The 26279-nt window shown below is 37.5% G+C and overlaps 1 protein-coding gene across 1 annotated transcript; it reads right to left on the reverse strand.

Annotated features, from left to right (window-relative positions):
• Positions 1-3239: 3239 nt before the first annotated feature.
• LOC137619073 (uncharacterized) lies at positions 3240-4243 on the reverse strand. Its single transcript, XM_068349269.1, has 2 exons — positions 3947-4243; positions 3240-3755 (listed from the first exon to the last, which is right to left on the reverse strand). Exons 1-2 carry the CDS (start codon positions 4241-4243, stop codon positions 3240-3242), a joined length of 813 nt encoding a protein of 270 aa, XP_068205370.1.
• Positions 4244-26279: the final 22036 nt, after the last annotated feature.

The following is a 26279-nucleotide window of genomic DNA, read 5'->3' on the forward strand; positions in this document are numbered from 1 at the left end:
ATATATATATATATATATATATATATATATATGTATGTATGTATGTATATATATATATATATATATATATATATATATATATATATATATATATATATATATATATATATATATATATATATATATATATATATATATATACATATATACATACGTATATAAAATGTGTATTTGCGTGTATAAAAATTGACATCTACTATATGATGAGCTTCAAAAATGTATTATATCATCGAAAGGAAAAGTGTAAACACCTGATAGGAATTGGTGCTTTTGAACTATTGTTGACGTCATTGGACTCACAATTGAAATAGAAATAGAAGATCTTACATTCATACACCTAAGGGGATGTCCTTGGAGTTAGTTTCTTTATGATACCCAGTAAAGTCAGATTTAAGAAAGAAATTAATAAAGCATTACCGGAAAACAGACTGAAGTAAACCCGGTGTATCCAGAACTAAGGTTTTATTCAATTAACAATTCCACTGCAGTTGTACACTGCAAACAACAAAACAAACATTATCAGACAGTCATAAACATAAATAAACATTTGTGTTAACTAAGAAGGTACATACATCACACTCCTTATGAACAACAGGATAATATAAACAGGTTTATTTTTAGCACATTCTTCCCTTCTGAGTTAAGTTCACGTGGAGTAATCCTGAAGGTACTTTGGAGGTAGCCTCACTCTCTCTGACCTTCGAAGTGGAGGAGGTGAGGCTACCTGTTGAGGCACTGTACGTGATTCGTGAGGAGTGTCATTCTGAGGAGCAGTATCCACATGGGAGAAACCACATGCAATTTCCTGGGGAGCATTTGCAACTGACAATTCCTCAAGAACCTCGGACTGAGGTGCAGGATCCCAAGCATCTGAATTTTCTCGGTTGTCACTAGCCATAGGAGCAGGATGTCTTAATGAAACCGTAGTCGCCCTACCATCTGAAAGCTTCACATGAGCATACTCAGGGTTCGTCTCTACGATTTCAACCTCATCCACCAAGGGGTCGTTCTTACTGTGTCTTACATGGCGTCTCAGAAGAGCACGTCCTCCTTGGATAAGCCAAGTAGGCAACGATTGGCAGGTGGTGGACCTTCTACTATGCAGGAAAAGGCGCTCGTGAGGAGTACTATTCGTGGAAGTGCACAACAAGGAGCGTATAGAATGGAGAGCATCTGGGAGAACAGTTCCCACTGAGACACATCAAGGTTTCTTGTCTTAAGGGCCAATGTTAGAGTTTTCCATATAATTCCGTTATATTTTTCAGCCTGACCATTCCCTTTAGGGTTATAAGGTGTAGTGCGACTGGTAGCTACACCTTTCTTCATCAGGAAATCCTTCAGCTCTTCAGACATGAAAGATGCACCACTGTCAGTGTGGATGTATGCTGGCATACCAAACAAAGCAAATAGTTGCACCAAACAACTGATCACAGTTCGAGTGGTCATATCAGCGCAAGGGAAAACAAAAGGGAACCTTGAAAATTCATCCACAACCGTGAGGAAGTACTTGTTTCTAGATTGAGAGGGAACTGGGCCTTTGAAATCTAAGTTCAGCCTCTCGAATGGCTGGGTTGCTTTGATCAGTTGTCCCGAGTATTTGAAGAATCGAGGTTTGAGCTCTAAACACACTTGGCAAGAGGTGGTAATTTTCTTCACTTCTTCTACCGAGTAAGGTAGATTCCGCCCTCGGACGAAATGCATCATACGAGATATTCCTGGGTGACATAGGATTTCATGAAGTTCTCGGAGTTTATCAGAAGTAGTGGCACCACAGATGCGGGAGAGAGCATCAGCTGGTATGTTCTCTGTTCCTGGACGGTACACTATATCATAGTGAAAACATGAGAGTTCAACTCTCCACCTTGCTATTTTGTCATTCTTTATTTTACTGTTTGATTTAGAGTCAAACATAAACTTTACACTACGCTGGTCCGTGATGAGCTTGAAATGGTATCCAATTAAGTAGTGTCTCCACTTCCTCAATGCCTCCACTATGGCATAAGCTTCCTTTTCCACTGCAGAATGTCCCTGTTCACTGCGAGTGAGAGTGCGGGAGAAGAAAGCCACTGGGCGATTATTCTGTGTCAGAGTAGCTGCTATTGCATGACCTGAGGCGTCCGTTTCCACAGAGAAAAGAGAGGTGGGATCAATGGCCGTTACCACAGCACTAGCAATGTCTTTCTTCAAGTTCCCGAGAGCTTGCAGTGCTTCAGTAGATAAAGGAAAACCATTGGCTTTTGTGAGAGGGCGGATTTTCTCTGAAAAGTTTAGGATCCGTCTAGAGTAATGTGCAAGCAATCCCATGGTCATGCAAAGAGAAGCTGCATCCTTTGGGGGTGAAAGATTCCACAGTGGTTGCAAGCGTTCTGGGTCAGGTTTGATTTCCCCATCCGTTACTGAATACCCAAGTAATTTAATGGTTCTGACTTTGAAGTCACACTTGCTGTGTTTTAGAGTCAGGTTGTATTCTTCGGCCACCTTCAAAAACCTTCTTAAATTCTGGTCATGCTCCTCCTCTGTCTCACCACACACAGTAACATTGTCTACATAAGCAAATGTACCACCTACTTTTTCTTTCTTAAGGATTTCGTGAATCACACGTTGAAAAGCAGCCACTCCATTTTTCACTCCAAATGGAATGCGATTGAACTCGTAAAGTTTACCCCCAGCTTCAAATGCAGTGTACGGTCTCTCTTCTTCTCTTATTGCAACCTGATGATATGCACTTTTCAGATCTAAGGTACTGAACACCTTGTACCGTGCAATGTTGTTCACCATCTCGTCGATATTTGGCAAGGGGTAAGCATCAAGCTCAGTGAACTTGTTTATAGTACGAGAGTAATCTACAACCATCCTCCTTTTCTGATTCTCCCCTGATGTCACCAGCACTTGAGCTCTCCAAGGAGAATTGCTGGGCCTTATTATTCCTTCCAACATCATACGCTCAATCTCCACTTCAATGAACTTCTTGTCACTCAAGGAATATAGTCTCGACTTATTAGCCACTGGTCTACAATCTGGCGTCAGGTTCTTGAAAAGGAAAGGAGGGGACACCTTAACAACACCTAGTGAACATATCTTCAAAGGAGGTTTCTCTCCTCCAAAATCCATTTCCAGACCAGAATGTTTCCTCAGGAAGTCATGGCCTAGAATCACATCACTACATAATCTTTGTAACACCTTGAGTTCAACACCGTGATAAGTCTCTCCTTTTAACTCCAAGTCCACACTACACAGACCTAAGATGTTTGAGGACAGGGATTCATCAGCCATGGAGACTTTTCCATGCTCTGGAGACATAGTTTGTTTAGGTCCACTAAATTATGACGCACAAAGCTGTCCGAACTCCCAGTATCAATAAGGGCACTGACAGGGCTACCATTAAGCTTGAGAGGTGTTATAGATTTTTCAAGACACTTAGGGGAGGCCCCCACTATAGAAGCTAGCATTGCTGAAGAATATTTTGGGCTAGAAGAGCCACTCGCCTGTTTCACAGAGCGGCACACCTTAGCATAATGTCCTTGCTTCTTACATTTCAAACACACTGCGTCCTTAGCAGGACACTGAGTTCGGGGATGCCGGTTGTTCCCACAAAAAAAACATCGAGCACTAGAAGTAGCAGCAGAAACAGACACACTGTTATTTTCAGCACTAAACGATTCCTCCTCTCGATTCATTGCTGACACAGCAGCATTAACAAGTTCTGCTGAAGAGTAGGAGGCTGAATGCTTCTGGGCCATTTCTAGAGTGCGGGCCTGTTCATAAGCAGTATTTAAGTTCAGTGTCAAATTCTCCAACAGACGCTGGCGTATTGCACTAGAGACCAAACCATTAATGAAGGCATCCCGAACATAACTGTCACATGCTTCCTCCGCAGTTACCCTTTTGAATTGACAGTCCTTAGCAAGTAGCTTCAGTGCCTGCAGGAACTGATCCAGGGACTCACCTGAGTTTGCCTGCGAGTGGCAAGTAGATGCCTGGCAAATATTTCATTGTTCGGTTTCACGTACAAAGATGTCAAAACCTCTTCAGCGTTCTCATAAGTCTCACACTCAGAAATGTAGTCATACACACTAGGAGCCACATAGTTAGTGAGAAGAACCAGTTTGTCAAGCGTAGGGGTAGTCAGCTGCACCGCTTCAATGAAGTTTGTAAATGTCCTCAGCCAGTGTGTCCACTCCTTGGCGGCCTGGGCAGAGTCAGGGTCCACATCAAACCGGGATGGGTGCAGAAGCCGTTCCATGGTGACTGAATTGATTAATTGAATAAATTGAAGTAAACCCGGTGTATCCAGAACTAAGGTTTTATTCAATTAACAATTCCACTGCAGTTGTACACTGCAAACAACAAAACAAACATTATCAGACAGTCAAAAACATAAATAAACATTTGTGTTAACTAAGAAGGTACATACATCACACTCCTTATGAACAACAGGATAATATAAACAGGTTTATTTTTAGCACACAGACCATGGCTCATATTTAAGTTATGACCTTGGGTAACTGAAAAGAATTCCACAATATCTGTTTTGGTACAATTAATGGCTTCTTGGTGAATTTGGCGAAGGTTATGGTCTATCAACAGTGTAGGGAAGAGTGAGTGATAAGAAAAAAAAAACCAACACCATTACAATATACGAACGTGTATGAAACACATGCAATACATCATGCTCTCTACTCTAATGCCCCTTTATATCTAGTTTAGTATGGATTACTGGTCTGACCTTTCCCCCAATCGATTCACAGACTTGGGTAAGTCAATGAACAGCAAAGATATGATCAACGAACCGCCTAGAGCTGTGGTTCTTGGCTTCGTTCCCTCCACACACCCCTTTCGCCATATGTCAATGTCATTTCCCCTCATTTTCTGGATTATCTGTATCGATAAAATATATTCCAAAAATCATCACTTATATAATAAAGAGAAAGTGTCTGATAAAATATATATATATATATATATATATATATATATATATATATATATATAGAGAGAGAGAGAGAGAGAGAGAGAGAGAGAGAGAGAGAGAGAGAGAGAGAGAGAGAGAGAGAGAGAGAGAGAGATCATAACCGCGGGCGGACGTCATCGATCCCGTGACCGCTTGCGCGGGAATCAAGCGAAGTGGAAACAAACCAGAGCAATGGCTTACGATTACGTGAATTCTTTAGATGGAGCTGCTAAAATACGTTACAATATAAAGTTAAATGCTTCAGGTGAGTAATAAGATATAAAATACAACTGTTCTAACTTCTAGCGACACTTGCAAGTTAAAAATGATGATAAACGATAATTATTTTGAACAGTTTACAGCACACAAGTGTGAGGTGTGATAACCATAATGTGATAAACTGTATTTACTTTTTTACAGGTCTCCCAGTTTGCCCATATCAACTTCCAGCTGATGCATGGACTGATGATCCAACCCAGTGGCCAATTGTCTATTATGCTGATATTTTTCATTATATAATTGAAAGTCCAGGTGTGTAAAAGCTTAGTTAGGATGTATGCATTTTAGACAATATATATATATATATATATATATATATATATATATATATATATATATATATATATATATATATATATATATATATATATATATATATATATATATATATATATATATATATATATATATATAACCTTGCATGATGATGTTACATACCTTTATTCCTTACTAGTATTTTAAACATTTATGTTCATCTGACATTACATTACTAACAACTAGTACATTGTTGAAGATCCAATTCTACCTCTGCTATTTTCTCTTGCATGCTACTAGAACATCTGTTCACATTTCCCTACCCTTCCACTTTTTCCTGTTATCTGCAGTTCAGGTATCAATATCTTCTGCACTTAAAAGTATTTTTATTCACATTTCACTACCTAAGAGAGGTCAGTGAATTGTAGTTAATCACACATATTGATACATAAATTTATGGTCTGTTTTAGGTGTATTCACATCACATTCTATGAAGAATTACAGGAGCGTGGAGGCACACAGACTTTTTCAAGAGGGTTGGGTTGGTCCTGTTAGGCACTTGCAGACAGAGATTGGACACTGTGTGTTTCGTGCTGATGTCCGCCCATCCATGAGAATCAATGACACTCCACATCAGCCTTGGGTTACTGTAGATAAGGAGGGGAACATTATTGCTGGCCACTGTAACTGTATGGCAGGATTAGGTGAATCATGTTCGCATGTGGCCGCCCTGCTGTTCAAGCTTGAGGCTGCAGTGCGGTTGGGCTACACATCATTATCATGCACTGATGTTCCGTGCCAGTGGAACAACCACTTCGTACAGAAAGTAGAGTGTGCCACATTGCAAGACATATTACTCTACAAGCCTGATTATGTTGCCAAGGTAATATCATAATTTGTTGAACATTTGTCATAATTTACTTTTGCTCAAGTAAACAAAAGCAAATAATTAACACCAATAAATTAATGTGCTTAATTTTTTTTTAGGTCTAAAATAGTGCCAAAAAAAACCCAAGTTAATCTCAGCCCACCTTCTAGTGAACAGCAAGATGCCTTCTTGCAAGACCTGCTGAACGGGGATGAGACATCTTTGGGACTTTCCCTTTTTGCTGCCACAGCCACACCTCATTTTCAACCAAATCCAGTCAAGAACATATCGCGTCAGCCTGCTTTGTTGAGGAATTTGTTTTCTGCAGAAAATAATAAATTGACAGCTGAAGAACTACAAGCTAAGGTGAAGTATGTGCAGCTAACTGTTTCTACTGAACAGGCAAACTACCTCGAAGAGTGCACTAGAGAACAAAGCAGTTGTTTGGCATGGCATGAACATCGAGCTGGTCGCATAACTGCTTCTGTTGCATATCAGTGTCTTCGTACAAGTCTGCAGAGTCCAGCAAAATCACTTGTGAAGAAAATTTGTCTGCCAAACTCAACACCAATTAGGGCCCCAGCTCTTGAGTATGGAAGGGAAATGGAAAAATACATTTTTGACACTTACCAAAATGAACTTGGTAAACAACTGCACATCTCTCAGTGTATTAGTCACACTGGGATGCAGATAAATGTAAGTGAGCCATGGCTAGCTGCCTCAGGAGATGGCAAGTTCACATGCTCATGCCATGGTTCAGGTGTGCTTGAAATTGAAGCTCTATTTAAATGGAAGGCTTGCACTCCACAACAAGCTGCAGAAGATAAAGAATTTTCCTCGGCACTCAGTTAAAACTTAAGAGAAAACGTTTCTTATTATGCCCAAGTGCAGTTGCAAATATCTGTGTATGAGTGTAACTGGTGTGATTTCATTGTTTACTTTGGTGACAGTAAGCATTTTGCCATTAGTACTATTCCCAGGGATGATGAGTACCTTGCTGGTGTGCTACCAAAACTCCGTAACTTTTGGCATGCTGTTATCCTGCCTGAACTCCTGACAAGGAACATAGAATTGGAGAACCATGAGAAAGCAGATGAGGAGACACCCACTAAATTGTATTGTTACTGTAAACAGAACATTGTAGGAGCCCAAATGGTTGGCAGTGATGATCCAAAGTGTCCTTATGAATGGGTCCACTTGGAGTGTATCAGGCCTAAAAGAAAGACAATTCCAAAAGGCAAATGGTACTGTCGTGACTGTAAGAAAAAAAAGACACTGGTAACTAAAACAGCTTTATAACAGACCATTTTATTATGTTATTGTAGATGAAAGTGATATACTGCTTTATATTGAAATTATTCAAGACAAATGTATTTCTTTAATAGTAGATATTCTTTTAAACAAACATTACAAAGTTGTTTATGTTGTGAAATTTAGAATCTGAACCAGATTTTTTTTCTGAATTCCACTAATATAAACTTTAAAGTAAAAACATAATGTATGACTGATACAATTTAATTTTTAACAACAATACCTTCTCCCAGATTTACGAGAATTGCACATGCTTTGAGTAGTCTGTCGATCTTTACAGATGGAGATCCCTGTCGCTCCTCATTGACAGACTGTACACTACGAAGAATAGCATATCTGTTGCGCATTAGGCCAATGACTCTCTCAATGTGGATCCTGACAGATGCCAACTGCCTTGATGTCTCAACTTCTGATGCAGACAGCTGCTCTTTTCCTTTGGTAAAAGCAGGGATAATCAGCTCTGCAGAACAGGCTGTGGCAGTCATCTTTCAGCATAAATCCTCTGTCTGCCAGCAGCTGAGCACCTGACATGTGAATCTTGTCTTGAATAACACCACACCGCCGGACAAGTTCAACATCAGAAACTCTACCTCCCCAGGCTTGTGAGATGAAAGTCACAGTTCCCAAAGGGCTACAGCAAATGAAGACTTTGACAGTGTTGTGGTGTTTATAGTTAGAATAAGTTTGAGCTCGTGCTTTAGGTGCTTTAGGGGTTTCTATAAACAGCTCAAAACAGTCAAAAATGGATGTCAGCCTAGGATAAAACACCTTGAAATGAGGGGGAAGTGTCTTGCGCAAAATTTACCTGTCAGGATATTTTACAAGAAATGACAGTTTTGCATCAATTAGATCTATCCACTTCCAGAAATAGTACCGAATAGTTGTTTCACCAAATCCAGAAATTCTGGCAATAAGTTCAAATGGCAGGTCCATACGTAGTTTTATGAGTGTTAGAAATAGCTGATCCTTCAGTGGCATGCTGCCCGTGGTCTCTTTAGGATGGAATTTCATCAAGTAAGCAGATGTTTTCTCAAGCACAGTAGCATTCAAGCCCGTGAAAAACTGGCAGCTCTCAGGTGCCCTCTGGATGCTTGATGCAGATAGTCTTGCAGCACTGAGAAGATTCTGCAGATGCTCTACTTCAGCACGAGCCTCATCTCTTTCTTAACGAAGGAAATTTACTTCTGTTGTCATGCATGCACCTGAAGATAAACAAAATATTTTATGTACACACTGAGACTTTCAAAATATAATGTATAGTAAATAAAGTTAGGCCTGTATGACATCTTCAATCCTTAGTAAGAGTTAGTTAATCTTACCTTGTCCACAATTGCAACTGGTCGACATAGTCTGTAATTTTGCTGCAAGTTGCCTTGCCGATTTGCACGAAGACCTCTCACATTCACTTTTCTTCTGCTGTTGATCTGCGATTGAAATACAAGCTCAGTTGTAATTTGCGCATTTAAACAGGATTTAAAATATATTAAATGTCGTGTGTAACACCACGTTACTGACTGAATTTCTGCATAAGCTGCTGTAAAATGAAAAGTTGCAGAAACTTTAATAAATAGAAATTTGGTAATAAATTACCTTGGTGTACTGGAGCCAAAGCAACTGCATTATCTGACGGTGTAAGTGACTCTTCATCTGGCTCTTGCATAGCTATATCACTCGTAGCCAAATCCCTTTCATCATTTCCTACCTCTGCATCCTGTCCTGAAAATTAATGAAAGTGACATATTTGATGTGATTTAATTACCCTCACATGTATAATGAGCAAAAAATTATAAATTTACAGTTTTATTGGAAATGCAATGTGAGGCTTGGAGCAAGCCATAACAATTTTACATAAGTAATCATGGAAAGAAATGAATGACAAAAAGAGACTTTTAAAAAATATGAGTAACATAAACAGTAGGTGAATGAAACAATAGAATAAGACAAATTAAAAGGACATACTATATTAAATCAAAACATATGTAGTATTTTTTAAATAGTCACCTGAATGGGTATTACAGCGGGCCTCATAAACCAATCGCCTTCTCTTGTCATTTCGCTCATACCTCTCAAGTTGCCGTTTAGCTTTGGCATAGCTGTCTTTCTTGAAAGGCAGTATGCATGGGATGTAGTCAGGGTGTTCTTTCTCAGTCTTGTTGGGTTTACCTGTATTTTGGCAATTTAATATAAATTCATAATGAACACCAATAGACATACTGTTGGAACACCAACCACCAGAATGTTAAATTATATTAAAATATGTTAAATTTAATAAATACCTGAGATAAAGTGTTCGCTACAAATAACCCGACTCTTTGGTGGGGACCATTTGTATCCATTTGGATTTATTTGCTGGCATGCAGCAAGCCACTTATCCCTCCTATCCGGGCATCTGCTACGACTGGGGAACTTGTAAAAATGTAAAATTTTTCCTTGCATCATATTGTGATTCTAACATTTGAAAATAACACATGACGATGGAATACTGGCGAATAATTTACCTTCGACAGACGATCGTCCATGCAATACCACGTTGCAGTGTGGTTTGTTTTCACTGCGCCACGTGCGGGAAGTCACGTGACTGCTGAGTTACCCGGATGGCCCGCGGTTATCAATAGAGAGAGAGAGAGAGAGAGAGAGAGAGAGAGAGAGAGAGAGAGAGAGAGAGAGCAAAATCATGAGAAAAACATAATTAAAAAAATCAAAACTTCGAGTTGATTTTTTTTTCTAAATTTCTTATTTTCATGTAGGCTTATAATCTCCATATATATATATATATATATATATAATATATAAAAAAAAGTTAGTTTAGCTTCTGTAATGTTTGGGGTCATTATTAAATTTCCGAATTATTTTCCATTTGATTTCTTTATAACTCATTAAAATTACTGGTTTACGCTTTTAACTTAAGTAATAATTATCTCTAAGCTTTATAATATAAAGGCCTATTTGTATATGGAGGTATAAATATATACTGTATAGGATTAAAATTTCAGGCGTTCCGGATTTCTAATATTCTAATCTGGCAATCCCTAACTTATACATTTTCAGTTTTCAATCATTCATCAAATTTAATCAGAAAAATAATAAAAACTTGAACAAAATTAGCTTTAGAGGTGGAAAAGAAATGTAGTATAAACACCTTATTAACGCTTACAGGGCAAAACATAGGTCGTAGGCCTAGTGGCGACTTTAACCACAATCATGTTACTGTAATTGATAAAATGGCTCAAACTTTATAACCGATTCGTCATGAAATCCATATCTACTTTATACCAATTTCTTTCAGTCAATGGATGTCAAAGCGAGAATTGAGTTTAGAATATGTAAAATACACCAAGTTATCAGAACCGGATGTAGAAGATATCTAAGAGAATTGCTACATACTTGCAGCGAACAAATCGTGTTAACACGGGAAAGTTACATATGGTTTCAAATTACTGGAACCTAGATATATGACTACTGTCGACTCAAGAGCCTTTAAATATGCAGCCCCGAAACTATACAATGAGCTCCCACTAGACATTCGAAAGATTAAGATATTGTTAAGATTTTCAAGAGGAAACTGAAGACTTTCTTATCCTATAAGTGCTTCGATATTGTGGATTTGACAATAAAAATAAACGAGCAATATGGTGTGAAATGTTGAATGCTTTCCAACGAACATGATAAAATGACTGTGGAGGTCCTGTAGAGGGTAGAGCTCCCCTGCTGTAAGACCGGAAAAGCCGCCCTTAAAGTATATCCTGTTTGGCCGTTCTAGGTTAAGGCAAATAACTCTCTCTCTCTCTCTCTCTCTCTCTCTCTCTCTCTCTCTCTCTCTCAAAATGCGCACATATTAATGGTGCCTAGCAATCCTTATATAACAAATATCTCACTATCTACTTGCTGAACATCCAGCATAACCAACACAATTAATTCTGTAGTAAAGATTGTAAACAATTTTACGTTCCAAAAAATAAAATTGCCGAAGACTACAGTGACCCTTAGAAACCTGTATAGCACAGCCACCCTATTGTCTATTATTAACTGAACACTTCTGAAAAAAAAAAAAAAAAAAAAAGGTTTGAGGAATAAGACTATCCTAAAACACACCTTTAAAAAAATTGATAAAGTTTGTGCATAGGTCTTAACAAACAGAAATTACAGAGTACGTTAATTTAGAATATTGGAATAAGCCACTCCTACACAAATACTATTCTTTTCTAAAATCATGGCTGACAGAGAAGAGTTCGTTAAGAAATGTATATTTAATCAGAGAAATGGAAGCAGTAATCTTTTATTCAACTTACTAACTTAAATTACCTAACAGCAAAGTTAGCAATAACAATTTGCTGGTCTAAAGTTAAAGGCTGCCTTTTGTGTGTGTGTGTGTGTGTGTCGTTTCATAACGGAGTAAAACGTCGTTCGAATGCAGAACTGGAAGAATAATGTAGCAAAACTGAAATCATTGAATATAATACGTTTAACTTTTGAAAGTACCCAACGTAGGCCTACCCTTGGACGAAAAAAATAAAAACTATTATTTCGTCGACCACAATAATAATAATAATAATAATAATAAACTAGGGGCACTCAATAGAGCGCAGACCTCCTGCGCGACAGCTTATTTCTCAACCTTGACGATTGACCTTAACATGTATAAATGGGCGTGGATTTTCATACAGTCAAACATGAACCAAGTTTGAAGTCTCTGTGACAACGATGTCCAAAGTTATGGCCGATTAACATTTTGCTTGACCAAGACCTTGACCTTTAAGGGCTGATTCACACCTGACACTCACCTGCACGCAATTGATAGCGCTCAAATATTCTTTAATGATAAACAGGCAGAGTATTCAAAGCATCCAGTCAATCATTTTCGCTCAACTCCAGTCACGGTCACAGTCAAGCTCAAAATCAAAGCAAAAGATATTTTGAACGTGCTCAAACTTGAGCGAGAGATATCGATTCTCTGAAATAGGTGTCTTCCTTCATTATATCTGATCCAATTTTGGACAAAATATACTCGAATGTCCCTTTTGGCATCCGGAAATAATTAAAGAATTTTTCTTCGTCATCTATAAGATGGGGATATAAAGTGTTATATTCTCCTTCACTCTTCACCAGCATAGGATGCACCCGAAATCTCCTCCTTTTTCTCTCTCCCTCTTCCTCATCCAGCGCTATGGCTATACCCGCTAATTCTAAAGGCGAAAAATCACACATGGTTCACCAATGCCAACACAAAACAAACTGAGCTCAGGAGAGCTTGAGCGGCATAAGTGAACACAACAGTAAAATGAGCAGAGTGAGAGCTTGACCGTGACTTGGGCGTGAGCATGAGCATGACTGTCAGGTGTGTATCAGCCCTAAGAATTTAATAATTTCCAGTCTTTTACATCAGTGGTTCTCAAACTTTTCAGCCCGCGACCCCCCAAACGATATTGCTAGAGGCATGTGACCCTCGCCTTTCCCCGAAGTGCTTCTGACACACACACACACACACACACACAGTACATGCCTATGCCCCGAATCATAAGAACATAATAACAACAAACATGATAAGATAAATGCAAAAAATATACGCATTATAGAGTTAACTAATTTATTACTTGTAGAAAAAATCACAATCTTTAAAGACAAAATAGGCAAAGCAATACAGTCTATTTAAATTTATAGAATTAATGTTATATCCGTACAGGCACTCACACTTTGCTAACTGCTTCAAGAGAAAAAAATAAGTATGAAATTAGAATTATACCTTTGTTGAAGAAAGCTACTGCGGATAGCATAAATTATGTCAGTGTTTGTAAACTTTAGCACAATAAAGAAAAAATTACTGGTATCTTTATACCAAAATTTAGATATTCAGGCTGGGCTTAAAATGATTAACAAAATAATTATAGCGTTTGACTTGGGTGCTGATATTACAAATTTGCTGAAACCTAAAATCAGCTAATGATCTATAATTCTCATATGAGACAGTATACCTACACAAACATCCAGTAGACTCAAAGCTATTTTATACCCTTTTGGTTTCAAAATCAATATTTTGGAAAATTTTGGAAATTATGTCTGAGATAATATTTTTTTTTCTTTTTTTTTTGGCTTTAGAAGAACTGTATGAATTTCTTGTGAAATAATTACTTATTTAGTAACTGTTAAAATAAAAGTACAATATTCATGGAAGTTTAATGACAATGATCAATATTTAGGCCCAACTATGGGGCTCCACTAGCAGTGATTAGTTAATTATATCCCTATTCCACAGTGAAAACAGTTTTTACACAGGCCTAAGTTTATCATGAATAACTAACATCAATTAGTGAGATACATGGGCCTGCTTTTTTGAGCACAGTAACTCCATCCTGGGTTTGATACCAGAGATGGCAACTCGGAGATCATCCGCCACCCTGAGTCTTGATCGGTATTTGTTTTTTATATAAGTCAGTGCCGAAAAAGTCTTTTCACATAAATAGGTTGATCCAAAAGGAAGTAATACATCCATTGCTGCCATGGATAATCCTGGATATTCCCTTGCAATTGAAATCCAGAACTCATCCAGTGTGGTTGAGCCAAACGATGCCTGTAAAGTCCGATCACTGGAGAGCTCCAGCAGCTCATCCTCCATGTCGGATGACAAGTGATCCCCTGTAGCAGTGAATGGTTGCCGTATCCAGTCATATTGTTGTGGGGTTGTCTCTTTTGGGAAGTATTTCTTGAAGTGGTCCACAAGACCTTGTAGGTGAGTCGTGATCATTACCTTCACGTTACCGACGCTTAATTCATTCTCCGCCATAAATTCTTCCACCTCAGGAAACATTTCAACACTGCCCCCATCAACTCGCACAGCCCATCGTTCCAGCTTCCTTGTAAATGCATCAATTTTGTCAGAAAGAATCAAGATGTTCGTGTTTGGGCCTTGTAGTGATAAATTCAGCAGATTAAGTCTATCGAATATACAAGACAAATATGCTAGACTTGCTAACCAGTCAGGGTCAGTCAGATAGTCAGCAAGTTGGGACTCAGATTCGATCAGGAACAGGCGCACCTCATCTCGTAGTTCGTACAAGCGGCTGAGAACTTTGCCTCGGGACAGCCACCTGACTTCTGTGTGGAACAACAGTGCTTCATGCTCCGAGCCCATCTCATTGCAGAGTGTGGAGAACAGCCTGGCATTTATGGGACGTGTTTTGATGTAATTTACTATTTTAATCGCAGTTTGAAGAACACTGCTTAACTCTGGATTGAGTGCTTTGCTAGCAAGAGCTTCCCTGTGAATAATACAATGTGTAAAATTTATGTGAGGTGCCACTTGTAAAACTTTTGCTTTAAGTCCTTTCCTCTTACCCAACATTGCCCCAGCACCGTCTGTGCACACACCAACACACTGGTCCCAAGACAAGCCCTCCTTTTGTATTTTGGTGTCTAGCTTTGTGAAAATGTCACTACCTGTACAGGTCCCCTCTAGTACAGTGCAAAAAAGCATGTCTTCTTGAAGTTTTCCACCAAAACTGTATCTAATGAATGCAAGTAATTGTGCAGAATTTGATATGTCTGTCTGCAAAGCATACTTCTTTCCCTTAACCCTCTCAATCAGCTGACACTTAATGTCATTTGAAATGTTATTAATTCGTCGATTAATGGTGTCGTTAGACAGCGGGACTGTTTCCAGCTCACGGGCCATCTTATTACCATGCATAATCCGACTCATAGTCACTGCACCAGGTTTCATGAGGGTTTCCCCAATGGTATGAGGCTGCTTGGACTGTGCAATTAGGTATGCTACCTCAAATGATGCCATCTGAGCTTTGGCAGAGGTGGTGGTTTTCTGAGCTAGCACTTGTTTTTGACCCTGCAACTCTCCCTCCTTCGACGGAAAAATTTTATTGGTTTATCAGCATGAGAAGGATGCTTGCTTTTCACAGGCTTTAAGCTTTCATTTGCAAGTACTTCTGAGCACATAACACATTGGGGGTACTGCATCTTATCAATGGTAAAACTAGTGAATCCGAATTTTATAAATTCTGCTTGATATTTCCGAAGTTTGGGTTTGGATGATTGGTCATACTGGGAGGTCTTACCCTTACGTTTGTCTTGCCTTTTATCTATATTTGAAGTAGAACTGGTAGATGGTAGTTCGGAAGGAATCTCATCAGTTGTTTCTGAGACACTGTTGTCAGTATCTGATGTTCCTTCCTTGTTTGCAGTCCTACGAATTATCCATCGCTCCATGTTGCTTAATATGTATATAGCTTGCTATCAAAAATTGTCCCTAAACACACACGAGGCAGCTGTGACTGAGGAAAGACTCACCGTTGACTAACTCGACTCATGTGCCGTCTTGGACTGCTGATAGTAAATGCCATATTGATAATCAGATAGATAAAATATCAATTAATTGTTATTTAAATACCAGATAAATTTGAAAGTATGTATACTGACATTTAGTTTTAAGCATCACGTAATCTGAGACCCTGAGTATCAAGCAAAAGTCAAAATTTTACTGTAAATTGGTGATGCATTGTTATTAAGCATCTGGCAACTGGTCACGCTCATTCACTGTGCGCCAACGGAGCTCAGGACTGGAAAACGGACAGGTACTGAACGTGTACGAGTGTAAATTGACAGTGAGATGGGGAGGTGACATCTCGGTTTTGTACGATGTTTCTAGGAAATGTAGGTAAAATATTGGAACTATTGCAAGTACATTGTATAATAAAATGTAATGCGTGGAAAAAAATTATGAATAATAGTTTAACACTATCAGTGGCTAGATATATAAATATATTATATTTATTGTTTTTTTTTATTTGCTTATCAACTAACAGTTACTGATTTCATCAGTTGATTTATTTATTCATTAACTAATCTATTTATCAATCAATCAGTTTATTTACTTATCCATTAATTTTTTACATTTTATATATTCATTTAATTACTTATTTTTTCATTCATTTTTGTTTGCATTTATCTATAAATGTGTTAATTCATTTATTTATCTATTTAACTATTCAGCTATTTACTTATTTTCCCTTTTGTATATCTTAAATTTATTCGTTTATTATTTCATAATTACTATTGTATTTCTTTATATGTTTAGTTTGTTTTATTTAAATATTAACTGTTATGTAAAATTTACATAACAGTTAATTCCTGGAAGTTTCATTACTCCACGTTTAAAATTGTGACCAGGAAGCTGTTCACAAACAAACACATACAAACAAACAAACAGGAGTGAAAATGTAACCTCCTTCCAACTTTGCAATAATAATAATAATAATAATAATAATAATAATAATCTTTGTGCAAACTTTACATGAGTGAAGAAACATGAACGAGTAGGCCTATCTTACGCAATTTTAATTTTCATTCATTGATAAAATCTATCCAGAATAAAAATTATAAATAACCTAAAAAGAAAATAACCACATTTATAATCGTGAGTCAAAAGTAAAGTAGATAAAAATAAAATTGAAAAAAAATTAGATGTGGAGACGGAAGGAATACACCAAAAACACCTTAGTAACGTCTACAGAGCACAACGTGGGGTGTACCGGTAGCATTAATCCCCCCCCCCCCCCCACCGAATTGATAAAATGGCCAACACTTTACATATAACAGATTTGTCAAGAAAACCATCTACTTTTTTTCCACCCATTTTCCTCAAATCACCAAATTCCGTTTGGCCTTTCTAGGGCAACACCGGAAATAACAACTCTCTCTCTCTCTCTCTCTCTCTCTCTCTCTCTCTCTCTCTCTCTCTCTAACAAATTCCAGGTTTGGTGAGACCTAAACGTACCTTGATTTACCTTTCCAGCAACTACCATCACCGTTTCATCTTGTTAAATAAGTTTGATTATCCTCTTGATTTTATAATTTTCACTTAACGATTAATATTCATGCAAAGAAAACAACACAAATCATAGAGACTACGAAAAGACATCTTAACGCCAAGGAGGCGTCCTTACAACTGAGTGATCTAGCAGGACAGTATTCACTTCCTCTTTCGAGTTTCAATCATCCGTTTAGAACAACCGAATCTCAACTAGTGTTCCAAATCGTTGCCAATCCGTAATTTTAATAATTAATTATTTCTGGTTTAACCCCACAATAAAAACTAGCCATAAGTAAAATTATACAATATTGCCTCACCCCTAACTTAGTAATTAGTCCACATTAATGTATCTTTACCCTCTAATTTCTAAATTAAATCCATGATAGGTAGCTCGTGACGTCTCACCGAGCCCGACATAACATGAACGTAACCTATCAACGATCATTTTACCCTTTCCTATTCTTCTTTTCTTTTTTCCGTTAACTTCTCTTTGCAAGAATAGATCGCTTTTGCCTAAAAATACCCCTGAACACCCCTCCCCCCCCCTTCCCTTCAACCTTCGTTATGTAGGCTTTTCATAACCGTAAACCAGAGCGAAATGAGCCAGGAACATCACTTTAATTACGCAATGAAAAGTTGGGTGGTTCAGCTTTTAGGCCGATAGATAGTTTTCGGGGGATTTTACCTTACAGCGCGTGATGCCTATAGGGCCATTTGAATATCTTTATGGGGCTATTTTTCAGCAGATTTAGATAATTGTGTTGGCCATTTTTTACTAACTTTAAAATGTTGCTTTATAGGTTTTATACCATGAGGTTACTTGGACGATTGCGCATGAAAATGCTCCGAAAATAGAATTCAGGGTTGTGTCAGTACGAGTTCACTGGTGTCGTTAAATGACTTGAAAATACAACCTTTCATAACTGGTGACATTTTTGTTTAAAAGTGCTTTATAACTGCTTTAATATGGCCCAGTTTTATAGTTGAACGATGCTTTGCACGGAATATTTTAAAAGCATTTCAGTTAACAGTACATTATATAGTTTGAGCATCGGTGCTTTCAAGTTGTTGGATAGAACTTTAGTTAACATATGTCCTCAAATGGGATATTTTCATTAATATATCAATGCTATATCGAAAATAATGGTGAGAGTTACTTATAACTTACCTATTACCCCTATCTTTTTTTCTTTTTTTTTCGGAGGCGTGGTATGTAAGCTTCGTTCAACAAGACGTTACTAACCTTCCAACATGGTGCCCAACACTCATCTTCTACACCACGCCTGGAATATTACAATGCATTTTGTATTTACAGTTTAGCTGTAGTTATAGTTTGGTTGTAGTTGAAGATGCGAGGTTGCTATTCATACAACTAACAGTTCAAAATAATTGTCTTGAAGTTTACACTTCAAAGGGAATTACGACCTATTTATTCTGGGGTTTAGAAGGGTATAACTGACATCAAAGCTGTTTCTAACTTCACAGAAGTTTGTCAACGGTTATTGAATATGATAGATGGAATGGAAGTTCAAGTTATCGGTTAAATTGGTTTGCTAAAGAAGATAAAGATGCAAATATGTTTACATGTAAACATGCACACACACGAATGTTACTAATATTTACACTTAAGGAATCAGTGTAAACCGTTTCTGGTTCATCTAATGAAAAAAAAAAAACGGATGGGAACATTAATGAATAACCTTTTCCTTCATTTGGGATGTTTGCATGCAGTAATTGAAAGAGGCCATAGTTATGACAATATTCAAAGTATCTTCCCTCGAGTCTCTACTTGGTTTCCCTTATCATCACTGCTATATCTTACATGTAGGCCTAGGCCTAATTATCTAATCCCATGATCAGGAGACTAGACAGTTCTAGAGATAACGAATAAATAAATAAAGAATATTTGAAATACTTATTTTGATAAGTAAAGGTATCACTAAATTAATAAGTTGCTTCTAGAGAGCGTTAAAGTCTTCTGAATTACTTGTAGGACTATAAACTGTACACTTTCCTCCATAGTTTCCTTAACGACTAGACGTTATCCCTTTACCGTTTCTACCTATCACATTTTATACATTTGAATCTCTCTCTCTCTCTCTCTGATGTTTCCATACATGTTTTCCTCTTACCTTTTTGTAACATATATTATATCATTGATTTGCTTTTTCGATTTGGGAATTTACGAATATGGCTAAGTCATAGACCTATATCTCTCTGATCCAAGTATTTTATATATATATATATATATATATATGTGTGTGTGTGTGTGTGTGTGTCCCTCTCTGAGTGGGGATACCTTAACGTGGTGAAAATGGCTTGTTCATCGCCATAATTAGTAAAGCTGTACTAGGTTAGTTTGCTGTGAGAAATCAGACGATAGTCTCCCATCATCATCATTCCGCACAGGGCAGCGTGATGATGAAAACTGGCCCAATCACCAGGTATGAGTAAGGACATGTCTGAGGCCTTTATATTGCAGTGGACTAGAAACGGCTGCATTTGTTGTTGTTGTCGTTGTATGTGAGTTGAAGGTTGGGTCTGTGTGTTTGGGAGAGAGAGAGAGAGAGAGAGAGAGAGAGAGAGAGAGAGAGAGAGAGAGAGATAATTCAAAAAGCCCTATTTTGTGCATATAAATGGTAAATGCCAAGTTAATATCATAGTATCTGCTTGTGGTGGCCGATACGGTAACATCCCTGACTGGTGAACGCCAGACTTGGTTTCAAGTCTTGTTCAAACTCGTTAGTTTCTTTGGTCGCTGCAACCTTACCATTCTTGTGAGCTAAGAATGGGTGGTTTGGGGAGCCTATAAGTCTATCTGCAGAGTCATCAACAGCCATTGCCTGGCCCTCCTTGGTCTTAGCTTGGGTGGAGAAGGGGCTTTTGCGCTGATCATAAGTATATATGGTCAGTCTCTAGGGCATTGTCCTGCTTGATAGGGCAATATCACTGTCCCTTGCCTCTACCATCGATGGGTGGCTTTATTGGCTATTCACATCTTCAGAATCAATATGAGTAGGCTATCAATCTAAACCAATGCTTCACCAGTATCACGTCAAATACATTCACAAAAGATTCATTAACATGGTGAAAATGTTTGTGTACCGCCATGATCAGCAAAGCTGTACTAGTCAAGGAAACCAATACTAGGTCGGTTTGCTTTCCTGTAAGCGATCAGACTAAAATCTCCTACCATCACCGATCCGTAGTGGTCAGCGTGGCGATGAAAAGGTCCAAACCCCAGACATGAATACAGACATGTCTGAGGCCTTTGACTGGCAGTGGACAAGAAACTGGTGGATTTGCCGGTGTTATATATATATATATATATATATATATACTTCTCGTATAAAATGCCGAGTCAGCATTAAAAAACAATTTCTTAGCGTAGGTTTTTTTTTCCCCTGCACACTTTCTCCTTTTCAGTACTTGAAAGAAGAAAAACTCCTGTCTTGGAAAGAATCAGCAGAAGAAGAAAGAGTTTTATTCTTAACAACTTTCATACGAGTCTGATACCGGTATTACTACGAGTGATGGTGAAATGATTGAGAGAGAGAGAGAGAGAGAGAGAGAGAGAGAGAGAGAGAGAGAGCACTACATTCTGCATTCTATATCCAGCAAGAAACCTTTTTTGAAGTGTTTTTTTGATAAAAAAGGACTAAGGTCTAGCCCTTATTCTAAGGGTTCCTGTAAGGCTGCTATGGGTCTTTTATACTCCTTCTTAATTTAGAACGGTGCCCATAGGCGAATAGTTCCTTTTTAATCAAGGCTTTTATACTAATCAAGAATTTTTCTTTTTACGGGTTAGATTTTGAGATCTGTATTTTTCAAGGGATTCTCACCCATTAGCCGATAGCAGGTGCATCCTGGAATCAGAATACTGGAATCAGAATAGAAACTGTATTTTACATCCTGAAGATAAAAAAAAGTAGTGTAAGGGATTGCAAGAGGAGGAAGTTAAGAGAGAATTGCAGGAAATATGAAGTAATGATGGATATGGAACCTATTATTATTATTATTATTATTATTATTATGTGCAAAGCTACAACCTTTGTTGGAAAAGCAGGAGGCTATAAGACCAGGGGCCCCAACAGGAAAAATAGCCCGGAGAGGAAAGGAAACATACAAAAATAAAATATTTTTAAGACAGAAACATTAAAATACATATTTCCTATGAAAACTAAAAAAAAATTAAATAACAATAGGAAGAGAAAGAAGATAAAATGGTGTGCCTGAGTTTACCCTCAAGTAAATGAACTCTGTCCCAAGACAATGGAAGACCATGGTACAGAGGCTGTAGCACTACCCAACACTAGAGAACAATGATTTGATTTTGGAGTGTCCTTCTCCTAGAAGAGCTGCTTACCATAGCTAAAGAGTCCCTTCTACCCTTACCAAGAGGAAAGTGGCCACTGAACAATCACAGTGCAGTAGTTAACCCCTTGGGTGAAGAAGAATAGTTTGGTAATCTCAGTGTTGTCAAGAGTATGAGGAGGGAGGAGAATCTGTACAGAATAGGTCAGACTATTCGGTGTATGTGTAGGCATAGGGAAAGTAATATAAAGTAATGAATGTAATAAACAAGAACAATCAGAGATTTCAGACCTCTACCAATGAATATTGCATACATATTACTGAAGTTTACGGACTAAACAATTATTTCTTTTTCATATGCTAACCGTGGATGCATCTACTGTAATATTTTACTAAAATTTACGGACTGCACCTCCCACTTTTCATATACCAACTGTAGATGGCGAAAAAATCCAAATCCGGATCTAGAACTCGTATCCGGATCATCTCGAAATCCTGATCTTAAATCCGTATCCGGATCATCTCCAAAATTTAATGGGGTCGTCTGGGACCTAAGATCTATCTACGGTGAAAATTTGTTCAAAATCCGTAAAGTATTTTTGACGTAATCCTGTCCACAGACAGACAGACACATAGACAAATAAAGTGATAAATGACCCGTCTCAATTTATATAACCTCGTTGGCGGAGGTAGAAAAAAAGTAATGACTAGAATCCAAAAAGACAGAATATTGAATATGAAAAAGAAGATTACCATTTTTGAAGCAGGATTGAATTGTATGGTACAGGCAATTTAATCAACGTGGCTGACCATTCAGCTCGTGATTCCCGAGTGATATCTAACCTAGGATTGCGAAGCCTGGGTAATGAAGTGAGGACTTATCCCAGGTGTCTATATACGACACACACACACTCTCTCTCTCTCGTACAGAAGCAAATTTTGACCACATTCAGTAAACCATTTTTTTTAGTTTACACTGTTTTCTACACATTTTATGAATTTAACTAGTGTACGCGACCCGTCAAAAATTACTGCTAAACATTTAGATAGATTTGCACACACAAAAATTCAACCCTTCCCACTCCATCCCACTTTCCTGACTACCTATGGCAGTTTGTCTATTTTGTGGGAGATTGTTGTTTCCAAGCGTTACTGTTTTATATATATATATATATATATATAGAGAGAGAGAGAGAGAGAGAGAGAGAGAGAGAGAGAGAGACGCAGAAATTGGCTCTTTATCTTATTGGGGAGATAGGTAAAGTATTATATTCTTTTTCAGAGTAATTCTTACGTTTTTCGCTTGATTTTTTGTTTTGAAAATTCCGTTTCTTAAATCCTTTATATTATTTCCATGTTCTATACTTTAAGAAGTTATCAAGATCTTCAAAGTATCCATTTCCTCCTCTTTGCTTATCATTTGATGTGTTTTAATTTAATTTATTAATATTTTTTTGTGTGAAAATTTTGTATGTCTGAACTTCCTCACATAAATATATGTCCAACCCAAAGGTAGAAACCTTGTTTGATCATGAAAAAAAAACAAAAAAACATCTAAACCTATTCAAGAGTAAAACCAAATAGAACGGACAACATACACACACACACACACACACACATATATATATATATATATATAAATATATTTACATATATATACATACATATATATATATATATATATATTTATATATATATATATATATATATGTATATATATAAATATATTTATATATATATATATATATTTATATATATATACATAAATATATATATATATATATATATATATGATATACTGCATATAAGCATATGTACAAATAATAAATATCACGAAACTAGTCAGGACTTGAGCGTATATTTCGTGTTTTCATTTTCCCTGTGGTTCTTCTGCATCTAAGCTTCACGTTTTCCTGTGATTTTTACGCATATATATATATATATATATATATGATATACTGCATATAAGCATATGTATAAATAATATATATATATATATATATATATTTATATATATATATATATATATTTATATATATATATATACATATATATATATATATATATATTATATATATAAATATATATACATATATATATATATATATATATATAAATATATAAATATATATATATATATATATATATTTATATATATAAATATATATATATATATATATATATATATTTATATATATAAATATATATATATATATATATATATTTATTTATATATGATATATATATATATATATATATTACATATATATATATATATATGTATGATATATACTGTATATAAGCATATGTATAAATAATATATATATATATATATATATATAATGCATATATTTATATATCCATATCCATATACCAAAGGCACTTCCCCCAATTTTGGGGGGTAGCCGACATCAACAAGAACAAAACAAAAAAGGGGACCTCTACTCTCTATGTTCCTCCAGCCTAACCAGGGACTCAGCCGAGTTCAGCTGGTACTGCTAGGGTCCCACAGCCCAACCTCCCACATTTCCACCACAGATGAAGCTTCATACTGCTGAGTCCCCTACTGCTGCTACCTCCGCGGTCATCTAAGGCACCGGAGGAAGCAGCAGGGCCTACCGGAACTGCGTCACAATCGCTCGCCATTCATTCCTATTTCGAGCACGCTCTCTTGCCTCTCTCACATCTATCCTCCTATCACCCAGAGCTTTTTTCACACCATCCATCCACCCACACCTTGGCCTTCCTCTTGTACTTCTCCCATCAACTCTTGCATTCATCACCTTCTTTAGCAGACAGCCATTCTCCATTCTCTCGACAGGGCCAAACCACCTCAACACATTCATATCCACTCTAGCCGCTAACTCATTTCTTACACCCGTTCTCACCCTCACCACCTCGTTCCTGACCCTATCTACTCGAGATATACCAGCCATACTCCTCAGACACTTCATCTCAAACACATTCAATTTCTGTCTCTCCATCACTTTCATTCCCCACAACTCCGATCCATACATCACAGTTGGTACAATCACTTTCTCATATAGAACTCTCTTTACATTCATGCCCAACCCTTTATTTTTTACTACTCCCTTAACTGCCCCCAACACTTTGCAACCTTCATTCACTCTCTGACGTACATCTGCTTCCACTCCACCATTTGCTGCAACAACAGACCCCAAGTACTTAAACTGATCCACCTCCTTAAGTAACTCTCCATTCAACATGACATTCAACCTTGCAACCACCTTCCCTTCTCGTACATCTCATAACCTTACTCTTACCCACATTAACTCTCAACTTCCTTCTCTCACACACCCTTCCAAATTCTGTCACTAGTCGGTCAAGCTTCTCTTCTGTGTCTGCTACCAGTACAGTATCATCCGCAAACAACAACTGATTTACCTCCCATTCATGATCATTCTCGTCTACCAGTTTTAATCCTCGTCCAAGCACTCGAGCATTCACCTCTCTCACCACTCCATCAACATACAAGTTAAACAACCACGGCGACATCACACATCCCTGTCTCAGCCCCACTCTCACCGGAAACCAATCACTCACTTCATTTCCTATTCTAACACATGCTTTACTACCTTTGTAGAAACTTTTCACTGCTTGCAACAACCTTCCACCAACTCCATATAACCTCATCACATTCCACATTGCTTCCCTATCAACTCTATCATATGCTTTCTCCAGATCCATAAACGCAACATACACCTCCTTACCTTTTGCTAAATATTTCTCGCATGTCTGCCTAACTGTAAAAATCTGATTCATACAACCCCTACCTCTTCTAAAACCACACCTGTACTTCCCAGATTGCATTCTCTGTTTTATCCTTAATCCTATTAATCAGTACTCTACCATACACTTTTCCAACTACACTCAACAATCTAATACCTCTTGAATTACAACACTCATGCACATCTCCCTTACCCTTATATAGTGGTACAATACATGCACAGACCCAATCTACTGGTACCATTGACAACACAAAACACACATTAAACAATCTCACCAACCATTCAATTACAGTCACACCTTCTTCCTTCAACATCTCAGCTTTCACACCATCCATACCAGATGCTTTTCCTACTCTCGTTTCATCTAGTGCTCTCCTCACTTCCTCTATTGTAATCTCTCTCTCATTCTCATCTCCCATCACTGGCACCTCAACACCTGGAACAGCAATTATCTCTGCCTCCCTATCATCCTCAACATTCAGCAAACTTTCAAAAATATTCCGCCCACCTTTTCCTTGCCTCCTCTCCTTTTAACAACCTTCCATTTCCATCTTTCACTGTCTCTTCAATTCTTGTGCCGGCCTTTCTTACTCTCTTCACTTCTTTCCAAAACTTCTTCTTATTCTCTTCATATGACTGACCCAGTCCCTGACCCCACCTCAGGTCAGCTGCCCTCTTTGCCTCATGTACCTTGCGCTTTACTTCCACCTTTTTCTCTCTATATTTTTCATACTTCTC

Source organism: Palaemon carinicauda, chromosome 25, assembly GCF_036898095.1.
Source record: "Palaemon carinicauda isolate YSFRI2023 chromosome 25, ASM3689809v2, whole genome shotgun sequence".
Lineage (NCBI taxonomy): Eukaryota > Metazoa > Arthropoda > Malacostraca > Decapoda > Palaemonidae > Palaemon > Palaemon carinicauda.

Excerpts from the sequence above, each read along its gene's own strand:
- LOC137619073 (XM_068349269.1), bottom strand. The coding sequence starts at position 4,243 with ATGGAACGGCTTCTGCACCCATCCCGGTTTGATGTGGACCCTGACTCT. Across the intron at positions 3,756-3,946 it reads CCACTCGCAGGCAAACTCAG|GCCCGCACTCTAGAAATGGC; the intron begins GTGAGTCCCTGG and ends GCTTATGAACAG.